This window comes from Schistocerca cancellata, chromosome 2 (genome assembly GCF_023864275.1).
Source record: "Schistocerca cancellata isolate TAMUIC-IGC-003103 chromosome 2, iqSchCanc2.1, whole genome shotgun sequence".
Taxonomy (NCBI): Eukaryota; Metazoa; Arthropoda; class Insecta; order Orthoptera; family Acrididae; genus Schistocerca; species Schistocerca cancellata.
Genome location: NC_064627.1, coordinates 871,762,970 through 871,783,531, shown reverse-complemented (window position 1 = coordinate 871,783,531; position 20,562 = coordinate 871,762,970). Strand labels below are relative to the sequence as shown.

General features: G+C 38.8%; 1 protein-coding gene across 1 annotated transcript in view; it reads left to right on the top strand.

The window, feature by feature from the left end:
• LOC126162828 (DCN1-like protein 1) overlaps window positions 1–20,248 on the top strand; it is a 38,119-nt gene extending 17,871 nt beyond the window's left edge. Inside the window, exon 5 of the mRNA XM_049919589.1 lies at window positions 19,956–20,248. Within this exon, the coding sequence (XP_049775546.1) occupies window positions 19,956–20,141 (186 nt within the window). The 3' untranslated portion in view covers window positions 20,142–20,248. The remainder of the gene's footprint in view (window positions 1–19,955) is intronic.
• The last annotated feature ends 314 nt before the right edge of the window (window positions 20,249–20,562 follow it).

Below are 20,562 nucleotides of genomic sequence, written 5' to 3'. Positions count from 1 at the left end.
AATCTGTTGTCCTCTGCTGGAGCCACATTGGCCACGCTTGGACAACCCATGGTTACCTTTCGCGCCATGAAGACCTGCCTCAGTGTCGGTGCGACGCCTGGTTGACAGTGGCCCATATTCTGGTACACTGTCCCACTTTGACTGCCCAGCTACGAAATCTTGGGTTACTGGACTCGTTGCCACTCATTTTATCTGACAATGCCTCACTGGCTGATTCAGTTTCACGTTTTATTCGTGAGGGTGGGTTTTATCACTTGATCTAAGTCTTAGCGCATGTCCTTCGTCCCTCTGTGTCCTCCACCCTAGTGCTTTTAGGATGGACGTTTTAATGTGTTGCAGAGCGGCTGGCTTTTCCTTTTTATTTTTGTGGTTGGCCAGCCACTGTAATCTGCTTTCTTGTTTCTAGCATCTCTCTGTTGTTTTCTTGTCCTCTTTTGTTCCTTTTAGTGTTCGTTGTCTTTCCTTCGTTCTTGTGGTTTTCCTTTCTTTCTGTTTTGTGTTATATGTCTCGTCTGTTTGATTCTCACACTTGTGGCATTGTTTTATCAGGAACAAGGGACTGATGGCGTCTTAGTTTGGTCTCCTTTCCCCCCCCCCCCCCCCCTCTCTTTTAAACCAACCAACCAACTTTAGCTTTATCTGCAGCAACAAATTATTAAAGCAATACAATAACAGTTTATGAAAATGCATTTTTTCATCATGTAACTGAATTTTCAACATGCAGAAAGAATACATCATATTTTCATTTGTTAAGATGTAGAAATCTGGCAGAGACCTCTAATGCGAGATAATTTGAGTTAAATGTGACACGCAGTGGTCCGCTTGCGCATCAACTACTAATCAGGCGCCCACACAGTTTCACCACAAGAAACAGATCGTTATAGGATTGTAATAAAACTATTATTAGTATTTCTGATCTGCCTACTTAGTTCTAACACAACAAAAAATAAGAGTAACCATGTTTATGATGGTGGGAAATGTATGTTGAATAGACCAACCTCTGTTGTTCAGAAAGAACAAAAACAATACAAATAATAGGGCCTCTGTATTACAGCAGTTATATTGTAAACAGTAATACTGATTTTGTATCCATGCCAGTGGATCATTGGGCGTCATTTTTAACTCAAATTATCTGAAGCTAGAGATCTCCAACAAAGTTCTGGTTTTGGACATATGAAAATTTGATGTACTCTTAAGATTTTATTTGCTTCAGGGTAATCAAAGGTATTGGAAGTGTTCATGACAGCAAGATGGAGACTGCAAGTATTGCATCATTTTCTGGGGAGACAGGAGGTGGTCTGGAACCACGAATGTCTGTCTATATAAAGTAGCCATTTTGGGCCCCTGTAGGAACCAGAGCTAAGTTGATTTATGTTAGATATCTAAGAAACTCAAGGACATGCATTTATGTCAAAAATAAATTTCATTCATTCTAGGAACTTGGTGACAATCAGGATGAATCATTGTGAGGAAGGAAGCACAACAGAATTTCATTGGCTTCGGCTTACTTTCATTATGGGGACAGTGCTTATCTCTCCCAGAAAAGGAAGAGATGGGTAAACAGCTGCTGGTTGGTTGAGAAGTCAGTGCCCACAACCTGGTGTGAGGAAGCAGTCACACCTACAGCTAAGGTTAGCACCTCCTTGAATATCTACGTGAAAGCAACCTGGATATCATGAATAGGACAGGGGACCTATGTTCAGGAGTATAAGAAGAGAGGAAGCAATTGTCATAACTTTTTGCCCATTCTGATGGGTAACTGTGTCAGACAATGGTAGGTGGCAAGGAGCAGTCCTTATCTGACTACATGTATATTCACAAAACTTTGATAAGAAGTCCAATAGATTTCGAGACAATGTCAGATGGAGTGACATCTGCCAGTATAACCTTGTATTTAGAAAATGCCCAATCACCAAGAAGGGCACAAACAGGAATAGACCTTGGTGGAACAATAACCTGGAATTACAAAAGAAAGCAGGTAAGAAGGCTGTTCAACCTTGCAGGGAAGAAATGACAAAGTACCAAATACAACCTTTCATTTAAGCAAGCAAAACTATCATCCTGGAAGGCATTCTGTGAAGAAGTGGGAGGTAATGCTGCTTACACCAGACTTTACAAAATCCTCATCAGTATACCAAGTAATTCAGGTGGTACTCCGAGGAGGGAGAATCTTGAATGTATGAGGACAGCAAATGAGACAGTGGATGCACTCCTCAAGAATCATTTCCCTCAATGCACTCTTGCAGATAACATGGACCAAGATTCAGTTCCTAAGAGGCTTTAGCTTACAGGCAACCAAAGGGAGAAATGGGCACCTACCAGATATTGTGGTGATTTCAAAAAGATCCAGTGGTTGGTGGAATGTTTTAACCATTCGAGTCACCAGACCCAGATGGAATCTTACCAGCTCTTCTGCAACAAGCAGGATACTGTTTAATTATAGTCTATCCACTTTCCGCCAATACCACGCAACCTGCTGCCTCATCATATCCTCAAAGTTGCTAAACCTTTACCCACACCATAACACTTCCTGTTTACAGTGGGCTTCAGTTGCAGCCAGCTTGCTGCCCTGTGCAATCATTGCACTCTGTGACTGTCTGTGTTTTGGTTTTATTCGTTGTTACCATTATTAATTGTTTCTGTTATTAATTGTTTTTGAAATTTGGGATTCATTGTTACTGTTATTCATTGTTTACATTATTTGTTGTTTGGTGCTGAACAATGTTAGTCGACATTCATCGAAAGTTATATGTGGAGAAGTTTGACATCATTATCTAGGCAAGGGGTTTGCCATATTGAGGGAAGTCAAGAGAAATGGTTTGCGTGTTATGTGCCTTCTTTGTGAATGAAAAATGTAATGGTGGTTACTGGCCTCCTTTAGCATAGTGATGACAGTATCGCTCTAGCTTTGAACATAGACAAAAACACTGTTGTGAAGTTTGGGAAGGAAATGTTCAAGAAAGAAAAGGAAGCTGATTAACCATCGAAACTTAACACTCCAGAAAAGAACATTGTATGGACAAGTGGATTACCAACGTGGATTTTCATTTTGCTCTTTTTTGTGGCTGTAAGTTGTTGATGGAGAGGGAGAATATTGCTGCATGCTGGTGCTGATTTTTAAGGGACTCCATAGCATAAATACTGAGGAAGTGGTATGGCTCTACAAAATGTTGAACAGTTCTGGTCACAATGTGAAGCAGGGCTGATCAGATGACACCACTAAAGGAATGATGGCAATGCCGTCTCACAAGGGGGGGGGGGGGGGGGCATGATTATTCTTCTTCGTGCAAGAACCTCGCAAGGTTTTCCCCCAAACACACTCCCGCTTTTTGAATTGAAGAAAACAGGAGATTATCAAGAAGAAATGAACCATGTTAATTTACAAAGTGGTTCAAAGATTCATGAATACCAAATCTTGGAAAACTGACAACAGTTGTTCTAGATAATGTTCCTTACCATTCAACTGTTGTTGATCAGGCACCTACCATGGCAAACTGAAAGGAGGAAATGATTGATTGGCTTCAGTGTCAAAATGTTGATTACCTTAAAAAGGTGGAGGTTATGCAAAAAATCCCTCCACATGCCACAGTTCCTCTATACAAAATCGATGAACTGGCAGGACAGTGAGGGCATACAGTTGTTTGGTTACCACCTTACCACTGCCATTTCAACCCAATAGAGTTAATATGGGCCCATATTAAAGGTTATGTTGCCAGAAATTAATAATAATAAATTTACCCTCTGCAGCCAAAACGCTTAAAAGTGAAGCTGTTGGGAACATGACTGCTGAAGATTGGAAGATAGCTGTTGAATATATGCAGAACATCATGGAAAGTGCTTATCAGAATAAAGTTCTTTTGAAAAGTCCAATAGAGGAGATGATAATTTTATCAAATGACAGTAGTGACAGTGATAATGATAGTGACACTTCAAGAATCTGCAATAGCGAAAAAAGTGATATCAGTGAAGTTTTTCCATTATTCTTGTAGAAATATATCATAGGAGGATCCAGCTACATGGTTGGCGTGTGCAGTTTACATCTGGCAGTACCTACATAACAAAATTGTATCATTGTAAGGTTTGAAATTAATAGAAAGGCCTTAATAACTAGTAATTCCAAATGAAGTTCATCTCAGAGAATGATGTTGAACTTTCATATGTATAACTTTCGGCAGACTTCACACTGACATTGTTCAGTACCCCACAACAAATAATGGAAACAATGAATAACAGTAACAACAAATAAAAGAATGCCTCCTATAACCATAAAAACAAATGCACAGAAGGTCATGAGGCAGAATGATTATACAAGACAGCAAGCTGGCTGCAACTGAAGCCCACTGTAAACAGGAAGTGTTGTGGTGTGGGTAAAGGTTTTGCAACTTTGGGCATTTGATGCAGCTGCAGGTAGCATGGTAATGACGGAAAGTGGCCCAGGCCCTGCCACATAGGGCTTCCACTCTACCACTTCTGTCCTTCCTGCCAATCCTAAAATTTTGAATAGACTGTAATTAAAATGTATCCTGCTTGTTGCAGAAGAGCAGGGAAGATTCCATCTGGTTCTGGTGACTCGAATGGTTAAAATGTTCCACCATCCACAGGATTTTTTTGAAATCGCCACAATATCCGGCAGATGCCCAGTTCTCCTTTTGGTTACCTGTAAGCGAATGCCTCTCAGGAACTGACTCTTGGTCCATGTTATCTGCCAGAGTGCAATGGGGGAAATATTTCTTAAGGAATCCATCCAGTGTCTCATTTGCTGTCCTTGTACACTTGAAGATTCCCCCTCCTTAGAGTACCTCCTGAATTGGTATACTGGTGAAGATTTTTTGAAGTCTGGATTGCTCCTTGCCACCTACCATTGTTTGACACAGTTATCCATCAGAATGGGCCAAAAGTTACGACAATTGCTTCCTCTCTTCTTATATTCCTGAACATGGGTCCCCTGTCCTATTCATGATCTCCATGTTGCTTTCGAGTAAATATTCAAGAAGGTACTTACCTTAGCTGTTAGTGTCACTGCTTCCACACACCAGGTTGTGGGCACTGGCATCACAATCAACCAGCAGCTAGTTTATTCTGCTCTTCCGTTCCTGGGAGGGATAAGCACTGTCCTTGTAACAAAGGTACCAAAGCCAATACAATTCCCTTGTGCTTCCTTCCTCACAGTGATTCAGCCTGACAGTCACCAAGTCCTTAGAATGAATGAAATTCCGTTTTTGACATAAATGCATGTCCTGGAGTTTCTTAGATATCTAGCATAAATCAACTTAGCTCTGGTTCCTCCACGGCCCGAAATAGCTACTTTATATAGGCAGACATTCGTGGATCGGGGCCACCTCCTGTCTTCCCAGAAGATGAATCAGGGCGGCAGTTGCCCCTTTACTGTGTCACAGGTTTATCTGCAATACTTGCAGTTCCATCTTAAGATATCTTTGATTACCCTGACATTATTTTATGAGAACTGAAAATACAGTCTCAGGTCCTGTTCCCGCGCTGTCATCAGGGATTTTTTAGTAATTTGCATCATGAGAGTTTGTCCTCTGGTACAACTTCTCAATTGATAACCCTTCATTCTCCTCCGGTACAACTGGCCCAGAGGAAGATGAGGCGTATCCTGCAATTGTGGGTAACTGTCAATCACTCACACTAAAATTTACATGATATTGATAAACACACAAGTAGAATATTAAAAATGGCAAGTAGAGAAGGAAAATGTCAATACCAAGTTTTGGGTGAGATCCGAAGCAATGACAGCAACAAGTTTAACACAGAGCTCTCATCAAATAATTTTCTTATGTCATAATTCTGGAGTAACTGATTCATAGCTTTTAGTGTCGTGTCAAACTTAATTCACTTAGGCGAAATTCCTTCAGGAGGCACATCATCAGTTTAACAGCTAGGCCTGGACTGCAAGAATGCAGTGGAATTAGAAAGCTGTCAAGAGTAAATCTCTCTCACTCTCACACACACACACACACACACTCACTCACTCACTCACTCTGCCACAGCATAGAGTAATGTGGCAATGTGCCATGCCTAGCCCATTAGCGGTGATAATTTCACAAATCACTCTGGCAGGGAACATGTTCACCTATCCGCATTGAGGGTGGACGCCTATCTTAGTTATATCTGTGAGCCTTTTGCCAATATGCTGAGTAAATGCTATTAACTGCTCTCTTCCAATTCTACTTGAGCGTATTGGGATCTACGTTCTCAGGAAGGAGATTGTCAATAGACAAGAGATTAGGTATTGCTGAATTTACTGCATAAGCAAACATGAGGTGGACTGGTTTAGTTTTGAGACTTGGTCTTGTGAGACTCAAGCACAGCTGAACTGAAGGCAAAATTTAACCAATCAACATAGTTATCCTAGTTACATTGATTTAGGCAACATTTAAGCAATTAACGTAGCTATTGTAGTTACCTTGAGCTTGACTGCAATAGATGATGAGTGAGACTTCCAGATTTATGTTAATTCGCTCAGCAAGACAGTTGAGTGTAATGTGAGTTATGGGATTCCCAAAACAAATATTTTTGAATTGTCACAGTGTAAAAGTAGGTGCATTATCATTATTGGCCCAGAATAGAAAATTGTCTACTCGAATGGAAAGTGGTTAAACCAGTCGCCACATCCTGGGTTAGCACAAGCCACACAAAGCATGTAAAGGCATAAACTGTTATCAACATGTACCTATTGCCACATTTAATCCATAGAAACAGTTCCAAGTCATCTATAAAAAGCTTGTCCATTGGCTGCTCTTCACAACTGACTGTAAAAGACCACTCCTAACACTGTCCAACCAGTCTTCTGATGTCAAATCTTAAACCGAACCAAGTAAGACGCTTCTTAGCTTTAGAGTTCTCTAACTGACCATCACAAAGAGAAGGACTGAAGTAATGAAAAACTGTGAGAGTAAGACGACAGATTTCAAGTGCCCATTGTATTTAGTGTGATCACGTAATATACCCTTATTCAAATAATTTCCTTGAACATACTGATTGACAGAGCTGATTTTTAATATCACCAATCCTGTGATCCTTCTCTTGCCTACTTGATAATATTTTGAAGAAGATAGGCCATCTCTGTCAGAATGACATTAGTGAACCCAGTATCCATCTTGCTGCAACAGTTCATCTCCCTCTAGGCCTTCATGGAAGACTTGACTCAACAAATCTGTTGGTTTTTGCTCTCTTTTATCTGACTAACAGCGAAATGGAAGGCTGAAACCCGCAGCACCCAGTGAGCAATCCATTCTGTTTTGTGAGGATGAGCCAAAACCCAACTGAGGACCTGATTGTTGATCTCTAGATGAAATTTCCTGTGCTGTAGATAGAATTTAAATTTTTTTAAGCCAAAGAGAGCAGCCAACGCAAAGAGCACATACACTGAATCTTTAAGGTCATCAGTGGAAGGAGCTCTAAAGATGTACATTATTGGTCGGCAGTCTCCTTGATAATCTTACAGCAAAATGACAGCAGTATCTGAATTGGATGTGTCTATCAGCAAAATGAATTCATGCTGAAAATCAACAAACCCAGAAATAAATTTTGTAAAAAAATTAACCATGCCAGTAGAACATGCTATTGCTTTCTTATCTGCTGGAGGGAAAAATTATAAATAGCTCTAATGCATTCATTATCAATCTTTATTCCTTGAGCAAACATGAGATAATCAAGAAAAGTATTTCTGTGTAAGCAAAATGGATCTTGCCAGGTTTTACAGTCAATCCTGCATCCCTAAGGCAGGTTAAAATCTTACGGAGGTGTTCCAAATGTTCAGTAATAGATTGACAATAAATTGTGTTATTATCTATGTTGTTGTAGGTCTGCTTGAATTTAAGTTTCCCAAGAATTGTCCAACAAATGGGACAATACAAACCGAAGAACACCGCCTTATATTCAAATAATTTATAACCAGTGCAGAAGGCAAGCAAAGGCTTAGATTGTTGTGCAAGCTGACATTAAAGGTAAGCCTAATTAAGATCAGGAACTAACGTGCCCCAGAAAACAAGGTGAAAGAGATGTAGAGTTTGATGAGGGCACAGACTGCAAGACAATTTTTTGGTTGAGGACAATGTAGCGAACTACCTACTGGCTTATAACCTTCTCCCCTCCATTTCGGCACCAAAAACACGGAAGATGAATAGGAATATGCATTTGACGTGGTGACGCATGGTAGGTGGAATACCTGACAGGGATTCAGCTGATAAGCTGAATTTCACATTCAGTTTCACCAGTAAGCTACAAAAGATCAGTCAAAAAATCATGGAACTGGTTAAGCAAATTCAGCAAATGGTTAGCCTGATCTCAAGGTAAACATCTCACTTCAAATTGAGATTTACTGCCATTAAGATGAATAATTTGAGGAATGAAAAAATGCAAAGTGATTCATGGTTAACAGCCAGGCAAACCCTAGGCAAGGAATATCTAGTAACACCACCTAGTCGAGTCACACCCCATGGGTGGTCAGTTCCTTTGGCTATTGTGCTTCTGAAACTGTCAGCTGTTCCCAGGTGCCTGCTGTCTTGTTTTAGCCATGTGCAAAATGCCTGATTACATCAGCAGGTGTCTCTTTCCCAATTTACTTGCTAATTCCCCTGATTTTTGGAAATCACTCATATCAGGTGGTTTATTTTAGACTCTTATGATCTTCTTTGTTGACTGGAAAAACTAGTACTCACAACATAATGAATAATTTCACTGAGTTTAAGAAGGATCTCAGGTTTGTTACTGAAAATTACCCTAGATTTATCCTAGGGTTGCATACCATGAATTGTTTTCAACGACCTCTCTTTCAATAGCTTCAACACAAAAGGCAAGTTGTGCCATCTTAAAGAGTTTCAGCATAATCAAAGGAAGGTTCCTGCTGGCCTTGCACTAGAAAATAATTCTCATTAATAAGTTGATCTTTCAATCTATTGGATTGCTAAATATTCTCCTTCTTAAATATCTCAAGATGTCCGCTTCCTCGGTAACCTGTTCTAAAGTGCTTCAGAAATGACCCTTGGCCAAGGGAACCACAATTTGAATAATCAGAAGCAGGATGACAGATTGTTGCATCTCAACTGATAAGTGTAGGTACTGTGCAATGTGGGTACTGTTATCCATAGATAATTCATGAATACCTTGCAAAATGGCTCTAACCTAATTAGGCAAAAGATTAAAAGCTACCACTTATCCACATCATCACCCTCCAGCAATCCAACCCCCATCTTGCTGGCCTGCTTGAAGAGCAGAGATTTCCATGCACTGCAGCAATTGTCGTAACATTTTCCTGCAGTTCTTCTATTAAAGAAATTTTCTTGGCCTCCAAATTAATCTGCAATACATTGCATATTGAATTATTTAATGGGCATTTACTCTGATCAATTGAGAAAGTGATAGGGAGCTACTTTGCAAAATGTGCAAATTAACTCTGAAGCCTGGCAAGAGACTTAAGACAAATGACTGTCTCTTACCTCATAGAGCTTAGTGGAACTGAGCTGTATCAGGCAGTTGAATGTGCCCCTCAAGAACTCGCCCTGTTTCACTAACATTTCGTCCTGTATGGCATCTATAAATGTAAGTTCATAGGCCAGCTGCTCCTTTTTGGAGCGCCCAAGGTTTAAAACTGAGCGAGGCCCCTACAAGGATATTACCTGTGAATCAAAAGCAAAAGACAGTACACAAAATTCATACAATTGTTAAACACTTTAAATTAACTTTGCACCTTGCCTGGTATGGCCACTTACTTGCTTCTCTGCTATCATTGATAGGAAGCAGGAGGTAGGTTTGAGTGGTAAGGTGCTACAACATGAATAAACACAATTCTCAGTACAATTTTATTAGGGCGGCATGTAAAAATAAGAAAATTTCTCAACATATAATTTCTCGGAAAATGGATCCCAACATTTGAGAAAGGAATGTCATTTACTCACATCATGTGTCATACAATATTCATGAAATTAATAAGAAATGAAGACTAGTAGAATTAATGTAACTTTTACTTTGGCAAAATTAAAGAAACATGCTTTTGAAAAAAAAAAATAGGTTAACATAACAAGCTTACTGGAGCTTTGGAATGTAATAACATTTATTCAGGATAGTAAATGATGCAAAATTATAAAAATCCAGAAAAACCCTCCATCAATCCACAGGAAGTCAGTCCTGCTGTAAAATATTAAAAAGCAAAGAATAAGTACATCTTTTATAATTACGTTGATGACGCTTCATATTTAAACCTTGCTGATCCAGTGTAAATTTTTTCACTCACTCACTCGCTGATGTCAACTCTGATTGTCAGTAAGTGGTTTCTCTCTCAAATTATCATTCCCAATAGATGACAATACCCATATCTGTCATGGTTTGTCCCACATCTGCATGTTACCAACATTCTTTGTGACATGAAAAATAAAGTAAAACCCCAATTGACACCAACTGTCTCTTTTCATACTATTTGAAGAAAAAAACAAGCAAGGAAAAATCTGGGATGGAATAATGACAATGTTATGAAAAGGATTGAGTGCTACTCACCATACACTGGAAATGTTGAGTCACAGATAGGCACAACAAAAAGAAAGACTTAAATAAGTAAACTTTTGGCCAAAAGGTTGCCTTTGGAATTGGAACACACACACACACACACACACACACACACACACACACACACACACACACAGAGAGAGAGAGAGAGAGAGAGAGAGAGAGAGAGAGAGAGAGAGAGAAAGACTACTGTCTCCAGCTGTCAAGGCCAGACTGTGAGGAAGGAGCATGAATCGGCAAGGGTGGAGAGAGAGGGTATGTGGCTAGGTGCAGTCAGGAGGTTGGATGGAATTTCAGGTAGTTTTGTGTTTTATGTATTGACATCAGGGCAACCACTGGTTTGGCTGGAGACCTGCCCCCTATTCTTTCTGACCAGCCTGCCATGTATTTTGATATTTTGGGATCTGTCAAATCTCATCCTTAGGGTGCTGTATTGGTGATGTCGGCATGCTTTGAATAAATAGCTTGCTCAGGCAGCATAACATTTTTATTACTCCATTTTCAATGTCATAGTTCAGTGCTGTGGCTCCCAACTAATTAAATTTTCTGACAGCTAAGAACGTAAGCATTCAATTGTGTTTTGGTCACTAAATTATTTTTAAAAGTCATGACTATTATTCGAAATTTTGCAAGACTTTAATAGCGATTACATAAGTTACCAGCAAATTTTTTCAATTACTAGTGTTAAAACATATCACTGTGCGGAGGAGGTTAGAGCTTGTGAAAGGAATGTATGAAAATCATCTTCCTCACATAGTCCAACCAGTACTCTCATACTCTGTACCATGCGTCTATGATAGAGAGACTGATGTTCATAAACATTACATATGCTTAAATATCTCTTAAAAATGTCTTATCGAGTCTAGGTAGATCCCAAAATAGACAAGAAATTGTTTCCTTATCCACATCAAAACAGTTAATGAACTAATTGACAGTTTAGCTTGGACTTTACAGTGGTGTAGTGGCATTTAAATAGGTAGAGTGTACAAGTATTATTATTATTATTATTATTATTATTATTATTATTATTGGAAGGAAGGAATGCAGCGATGAAAGGAGTGCAGTGATCAACTGATATACAGACAGTAAGCACAGGGCTACTATAAATGATTAGTTCATTTTAGGAGTTGTATATTTTCCAAAATATTACATATACAAATTTTATTGATGCGAGAATAGAACTGTAAACTTGCTGAGTTTGCATTGTGACTGCTGGTTGGCAAGAAAATAGTTTTTGTGACTTGGAATATGTAATATGTTTCTCTGGTGCAACAGTGCAGTGTGCCTTTGGTAGGAATTATGGAAAAGCAAAGAATTGTGATGTAAACAGAACATTGTGCTTTGGTACCGACAATTTAGGGACACTGTTTGTCTCTGCAAACGGAAAAGTACTGGTCGACCAAGTGTGCCAGGTGCAATCGTGGAGAAGGTAAGGGAAAGTTTTTATGGGGGGAGACCAATAGTCGGTGCTAGCCTTGAACTTGGAACACCACAGCAAATTGTGTGGTATATTCTGTGATGGGGATTACCTTCCAAACCATACCATCTGCAGCTCATGCTGGAATATTGCAGCAAATTGTGTGGTAGATTAGGCTTTGGAGGCTACCTTCCAAACCGTACCATCTGCAGCTCATGCAACAATTAAAACCAGAAGATTATGGCTTGTGCCTTCAATTTTGCATCACAGTATGAGAAGAAAGTTGTTGATCAGTGATGAAGCAACCTACCATTTATCTGGAAAGGTTAATCACCATAATGTGAATGTGTAGGACACTGAAAATTCTCAGGTAATAGTGATGCATGAATGAGATTCTCCAAAGACTACTGTTTACTGTGCTTTGCCGCAGATGATGCTGTATTGACTGTTTTTCCTCTCTGAGAGGACTGTGGCAGATACCTCATACCTTGCTACATTACAGTTTTGGTTGATACCACAACTAACCGCTGATTCTGAGAATTTCATCTTCCAACAAGACCCTCTCACTGAAGCAACTTAAACAGTGTACATTGTTCGATTGGGTGTAATGTTGAAAGTGAGGTGGGGCTGGGAGTTTATAAAGGACCATGTTTATGACCCCCCACTGCCAAGAAAACTAGAACAGCTCAGAAAACACATCAATGCTGGTATGATGAAAAGTGATAGGGTGTTGCTAACATAAGGTCTGGGACAAATTTGACTACCGCTTGGACATGGGTCAGAGGGGCAATCATAGAATATTTTTAGGGTGCAAAATGTAAACTTGTTAAGTTTACAGTTCTAGTCAGGCAAGAATCATATTTTTACTTGTAATACTTTTTAAAATATACAGCTTTGAAAATGAATGAATAATTTATAGCCACCCATAATAGTGCTCGTGCTTTAACTTGTTTGAATACATGGGTTGGGCTCCATTGTGTGGGTGTGAAGCAGATGTCAGAAGGGAGAGGAGTGGTGCAGAGGAACCATGTTTTGTGACAAGTGATGACCCTCAATGTGGATAGTTCACTTCCTTTTCTGAGAAGGAGTTGTAGGGATTTCCAGCAGTGCACCAAGAATTGCTTCATCATTGTAAAAGAGGTTGTTAGAAGTAGGCAGTACCAATTACATCACTGACTCATTAGTTCATGGTTTAATAAAACACCTACAAAAGCTAAATATCATTTATCTTTTGCCATTAATTTTGTTGGGCACTAGTGGTTGGTAATGATGGAGCGGGTTTACTAGCAAATACCTGATTGCACTCATGGCTAATGGTCTCAGAAAAGTTGGTGGGAACCACTGGTTTAGTGTATCTTGATGGCAGTTTTTATAATTGATAGGTGGATGTAAATGCATTTTAGGTAACTCTGCCAGTGAGGACAGCCTTCATCCCCCTCACGAGAATGCATACTGAGACTTCACAAGGTCGCTGATGACCATGCTGCACCCATCGTTCCTGATCATCAAATATTGCATTACATGAAAACTGTATTTTTGAGCTCGTCTCAGTACAAAGCAGAGTGCTCTTAGCAACAGTTATTAATGGAAAACCTCAAACACAACACATTATAAAAATGACTAATTTTTTGTGAGCAATCACTAGAACAAGTAAGATCAGTGTGATATTTTTGGATTCAACAACTATTCGTGAAAAAAAAAAAAAAAAGTAATAGGGAACACATAAGAAAACTGCCAAAGCAGAAATAATGTGAAACAGGTTCTTCGTTCACCCTTACTGTCCTTACTGTATGGTGGAATGAAAAACAATTCATGACTGAAAAATGATCTCTTCACGAGGGTTGGGAGATGTAGAAAGTATTTTATTTTAGAGGATATTGCTTCAGTGTCCCTGCCTTGCTCCTGTAATAATGTTAATTAGGTCTTCAGACTCAGCTGTTTTGTTATATTTCTGTTTACTACTTCACTTCTTGTTGCAGCTACTGAATAGAAGATTATTAAACCTCTACACTTATGGATTACATGATTGTATCTGTCTGCCCAAAAAGGAAACACTGTATAATGGGACTGATTTGTACTTCATTAAATGCCTAACATTTTAGCATCTGTCTGGTCTGTAGTGATATGATGTGCATGGCCTATTCTGTGCAAATCAATATTATTCTTCTGAAAACAGCACTGTATAAAATTAACTACCTGTTTTGTTCTTCTGTGTCTTTTGATGCAGTTGTAATCAAATGCCCTGGTAGTGCAGTGGTCAGCACACTGGACATGCATTCGGGAGGACAACAGTTCAAACTAGTGTCCAGCCACCCTGATTTAGATTTCTCTAAAAAGCTTAAGGCAAATGCCGGGATGATTCCTTCGAAAGGACACAGCTGCTTTCCTTCTATAATCTGAGCTTGTGCTCTGTCTCTAATGACGTTTTTGTCAACGAGACATCAAACACTAATCTCCTCCTCCTCCATGTTGAATGCTATGCTCTTGCCATTAAGTCTGTCATATAGAGCTAAACTTTTCCATATTACTAGTTAAAACAAAGATTTGTGTTGTTTGAAAAGGAAGATTCACTTGAGAGAACTACAAAATTACACGGAAGCAAAATAGCTGCCCCGTACTTGCCTTTAAGAGACAAAATTCCAAGCACATTAAAAAGTGGGAAAAAAACTATTTGTAGGTTTCAGAACTATAAGTGCCTTTCTTAGGGAGGTAAGAGGAATAGGATGGGAAAGATTAGAAAAAGGGCTGTTCACTCAGATCCGAGGATGAGAGAGACTCCTCTATCTATGGCTAGGACAATGGGAACAGAAGTATTTGTAAGAGTTTTCTGTGAGTGTAGGACAATACTGGTAAACCCTCTGCCAGTTTTTCACTTCATAGATGATGTAAGAATAAGGTGAGAAAATGATGGATAGAGGGAGAGAGATGAGACATGAGATGAACAGAGCAATGCAAAACTGAATAGAACATGAGGAAAAAACAGATGGTGGATAGAGCATTCCTAGTTTCACAATACAGATATACAACATGTCAGAACATCAGCCACTTTATCTTGTTTTCTCAAGAGTCGATAGTAAAATATTAAATGAAACTACATGCTTCCAAAGACCTGTATCAATTCTCAAACATCACCCTGGCACAGTGACTTGCACAACCGTTTGGCCTACCTGAGCATGCTTCCTTCCTCATTCCAAATTCTCGTTCATGCCTCAGGGCACTTGGTAATCCCCCTAAAATCGAACAGCTTGCAGAAGTCTCTGCAGTTGTGCAAACTCACCATGACGGTGTGGCTTAGTGGCTAGTGCATCTGTCTAGTAAGCAGGAGATCCAGGTTGGAGTCCTGGGCTTGGTACAGATTTTCATTTGTAGCTTCACTCTGCATATACACAATAAAATGTCATCTGTTCACTTTTATAAACCCCTGTTTTCTATGTATTATGATCAAGATTGGCATCGGATTTTATGTTATACAAACAGGAATATCAGAGCTTGTAATTTTGTCAGCGGAGGAAATGACATATTAAACATCTTGTGGATAATGTGGAACATTTTTGTTCAGCAGCTTCTCTTACGGCAGTGAAGAATATCTTTACGCAAATCCTTAAAATCAGTGTCTTAGATTGTAATATAATTAATACTAATGCTCTATACCATACTCTTTCATGAAGTAAGTCATTTCGTTTCATCTTAGATAAATGAAACAATCACTTTTGACTTACTTCTGCAAGGTGGGGCTATGAAATAACCTGATTAATGCTGTAAAACATTGGTTTTTGTATGTGAGCTACTTGATGACATGTTGCAGCTTCTTTTTTCCTTGCTTCAATGGACCAAAATCTTGTTCCATTTATTGGAGGTATGACATTGAGGAATAGGTAAGTCTCATGGTGCTAAGTCAGGTGAAAAAGCTGGGTTGCCTAACACTGGGATGCTGCACTTAATTAGAAACCTCTTATCAGACAATGCAATATGAGCCAGTGCATTGTCTTGATGAAGAACCCATGACTTGATCTTCCACAGTTCAAGTCCCCCCCCCCCCATAGAGTTGAGCAAGAAACTCAAGGTTGTAATGTTGATTAATAGTCTGACCTTCAGGAATCCAATGAAGATACACAATTCCATGAATATATATAAATTAATGGCAATCAACATCGCTTTGAATATTGATTTACTCAAATGAGTTTTTTTTGCTCTTGGTAAATTTAGCCCTTTCCAATACACACAGTTTCCAGATCGTACGCAAAAAACCAAGATTGGTCACATGTTATCACTCTTTCCAAGAAATTACGATCATTTTCAGTGGTATTCAAAGTGTTGGTACAAACATTTTCACAAGTTCCTTGCTGTTCAATTGTGAGAATCTTCAGCACCAGTTTTGTACACACTTTTCTCATGTAAAACTGGTTATGTAAAATTTGCCTTACACAATCTGTCAATTCCTACAATTTCAGCAATCAACATGACCAACTGTCAGATCGAATCAGATGACCTACGTTTTTGACTTTTCCATCAGTTTTTGATGTTGAAGGACATCCCAGGCATGAGCTGTCGTCGTATTCTTGGCCATCTGAAAATCTGCTCGATTCACTCAGTAATAAACAGTTTTCTCAATGCAATTTTTTTTACTAAAAGTTCAATTTTCTTTACTAAAAGTTAGGTTTCAGTTGCAGTTTTTCCGGGTTTCAAGTGAATCTTCGTGACAATTCTTTGCTCTATTATTACACTTATGATTTTTTCTGGCAAAACAAAATAACTGCTCCTACACAAAGGAAAGCCATGACCACACAGATTTGTCTACAAACAGCAGATGTGCCATATTCAACTGAAAAGGCTTCACGCTTAACAGCTATTGGTCATTCATGTTTGGTGCATGCATACGTACTCTGTGACAGTAACAGTCCCATTATTTTATGGCCACAATTCATATACTGCAGAGACTTCTTCATGGAATCTATGTAATGTAATTGTACACCTCATGGTTTTAAACTTCAGACAAACCAATGATTCCTCCTTGTTGACACATCTCCCTCCCTCCCTCCCTCCTTCCCTCCCTCCAACCCTCCCTGACATGAGACCCACTTAATTGTTTGAATATTATGAGAAGGAAAGTTGCTACTCACCATATAGCGGAGGTGCTGAGTCACAGATAGGCACAACAAAAAGGCAACTGGTTTCAGTTGCCTGAGACTGCAGTCATGTGTGTGAGTTGCATTTGCATGAGTGTTTATCTGTGTATGTCTGTCTCTTGTTGACAAAGGCCATTGGCCGAAAGCTTTAAGTGTGAAAATCTTTTTGTTGTGCCTATCTGCGACACAGATTCTCCACTATGTGGTGAGTAGCAACTTTCCTTCTCATAGTATTGTTACATTCCATCTTGGATTTTCCATTGTTTGATATCTACTTAATTGTTTCATTTTGCAATAGAAATTGAAAAAAAAACTGGTAGTGAAAAGTCTAGTCATTTAAATAGTTTCACCTTTTAGTAAGTAGGCAGCAAGCAACTTCTGAGAGTGTCATCATGGATTTACTATGTATTCACTTTTAATCCTAGAATGTTACCAACCTTAGACTCTCAAAAATAAAATCTTTATTTCTTATTTAGGAGGAATGTTTTAATATACGCCTGAAACATAACACTTACACTAAATCCACACGTTTTCATTAGTGGTGCAGATTTCTTATGAGTTAAATCATTTTCTTAAACTCTTTCAATAAATTACCAAAGAAATGAATATCAGATTATCAAAGAATATGGTGACTTGTAGGTATGTAGATCACGTTCTAATTCAAATGCAAACTTGACACAGTGGCCTTGAAGCTGTTTCTAGTCTTTACAGAAACTGGGAACGGGGTTGGAATGAACCTCTTGAACAGACCACTAATTTCTCAATTTAGGTTTCTTAATAAGACACATGTGCATAATTACAGTGAGAAATAAATAGATTTTATGTAGCTTAGTTTTGCCCACAGGTGCTAAACCCTCTGAGGCTGCTTTTTCTAGCTTGTTTCCAATATTCGGCTAGTAACTAGAATAGTCATCATATTGTGTTGTGTTGAGGCTTGGTTTCCAGGGAGCTGAATGTAAGCCTCTCTGTGATATGAGGGGTGTTCAAACTAAAAGATGCAAAACAACAGTGTGGGTATAATTGAAGTCTTTTTTTTTTTTCAAAAGTAATCACCAGAAATGTGAGCACAACTATCCCATTGTTTCACAAGCGAAAGGATTTCCTGTTCCCAGAAATCCTGTGCCTGTAATGAGAGTGTCGTTCAGTGTCCGTCAGTTCGTTGTCAGAGTCAAAGCATTTCCCTATGATACGTTTTTAGCAGACCAAACACACGGAAGTCACAGGGTGACATGTCTGGGCTGTAGGATAGGTGTTCAAGCTGCTCCCAGTTAAATCTGGCCATTACACTTTGTGTGGTCTTGGAAACATGTGGACGCACGTTAACATGGAGCAGAATCATTCTGTTTACGAGCATCGAAGGCCATTTGCTCTTGATGTACTTTCATAGATAGTCTGATATTATGTCAGCTTATAGTTTTTGTTGTGTGACCCATATCAATGAGGGATTTGTCCATGACCGAGTAAATAATATCCTTATGAGTAAAAGATTCCCATTCGGATAATTCTACAATACAATGAAATAAGCAAAACTTGGCAATATTTGAAATTGTAGTAGGAAAAAAAAAATTTAATGCAACTAGTACGCTATTTCTTCACATCACCATTCTTCAAAAACAGTTGCTGAAAATGATGAACAAAAATCTAAATGACAAGATTGGTCTTTGCGGAAGGCGGAGACGTGTGTGGGGAAATGCTAACGTAATAAGCACTCTGCACTGCCAACAGAAACTGTGATGTTTAGCTTCACAATGCAATTTTGTCACTACAGCTGTTAGGTTACTGGCATTTGCAGAAATGAAAAAAGCATGGATGTAGACATGAAGTGTTCCGGACAAATCAGATATGTGATGAAACTGAATCACAGACACGTCGGACACCTTTTATTGTGCCAGTTACATGCAGTTACCAATGTTAGCAAAGTGGTTACCACCAGGTGTGAATGTGCATCATTTTCAATTCTTGCTCCAAGGGGGTGAGCAGGCTGCTGGCTTGTTGATGTATAGAATATCTAATAGTAAATCAATACTTAAACATATAGCTCTAAAACTGGCAGTATATTTACAGTGTGCAGCTGATATTTTGATAGGCCAGTACATTGATATCTTTTCTGTTGATATAATAATATATTGCTACTTTTTTCTTTATTTTTTTCTTTAATATATCTAGGGCCGAAATGATATTTCTTTTAATATCAGTATATGGGATTCTGAATATTTTTTTAAAATGTCAAAAGTCCTAATTTGAAGCACTGTGCCAGCTTCAGTCCAGAGGTCCTGGATCAGGGTGCCTCCCCAACACCTTTGGTGTCACATGGAGTACTCCTTGGAGCCATTTTCAGGGTGTAAGGGGTTGTTACACGCTACTATACAGATGTCTGTAATTCAATTGCAATAGAGTTTGTTACTTTTGTGTGTGTTCGTGAAGTTCAGCCACACAGTGGAGCAATATTCTTTTGTGGGGAAGAAATCGGAAGATAGAATTCATTGTTTTATACGCCATTTTGCCAACATTTTATTTCTTTTTACATTTGTTAGTTGGAAATATTATTCAGCTATTTCACAGTATTTCTGTGAGCCCCCTGTAAACACTAAAACCACAGTTACTTTGTTGTTGCATTTTTCTTATTCGATATCATTTTTGTCAAAAGTTTGGTCCTGTTAGGGGGGAAGTTTGGCTATTCAGGGACAAGTACCTATAATATGCAATTCCTATAAACATCACAGCCTGCCACAAAATACGTTTTAGACTTTTAAAAGCTGGCATTCATTTTACAGTTGTTTCAGTCACATACTACTGCTGACAATGCAGGCCAATTTCTCTCTCTCTCTCTCTTTCTCACTCTGTGTACATGTAATTTTACAGATGGATTGTTTTTTTATTTGCTTCAGGAACATCATAAACGTTCAATACCTAAAGATACTTGGAACTTACTTCTGGATTTTGCAATGATGATAAATGATGATATGTCCAACTATGACGAAGAAGGTGCGTGGCCCGTACTTATTGATGACTTCGTGGAATATGCACAGCCGTTGGTATCAGCGGGCACTGCTCCACAGAACACTCAAGTTTAACACTGCTTTTGTTTTTAGTGTTAACAAAAAAAAAAAAAAGTGTGCATCGTGCTATGTTTCATCTTAACATTGTTCAGATTGTCTCCCAAAAACTTGAGAATAGGAATGTCAAGAAGGACATGTGTTTTGTGTAGTCACATAGCAAATTCATGCTGTGCAAGTACCTGCCATAAACGAAGTGCTTCATATTTTCTGACTTGATACATTTGTTAAAATGTTGTCAGTGCTTTCTGTTGTTTTGCAGTTTTATCTTTGTTTCATGTATTGTAAAAAAACGAAAATTAGAAATATATATAATTTTTTAAAAATTATACAAATGACTTTGATGCTTGTTGGAAAGTACGGGACTAATTTTCAGCCAAAAATTGCTACTTATAGTTTAAACTTGCCCTGTCATGAAGGCTCAGAGCGTGAGAAAAAA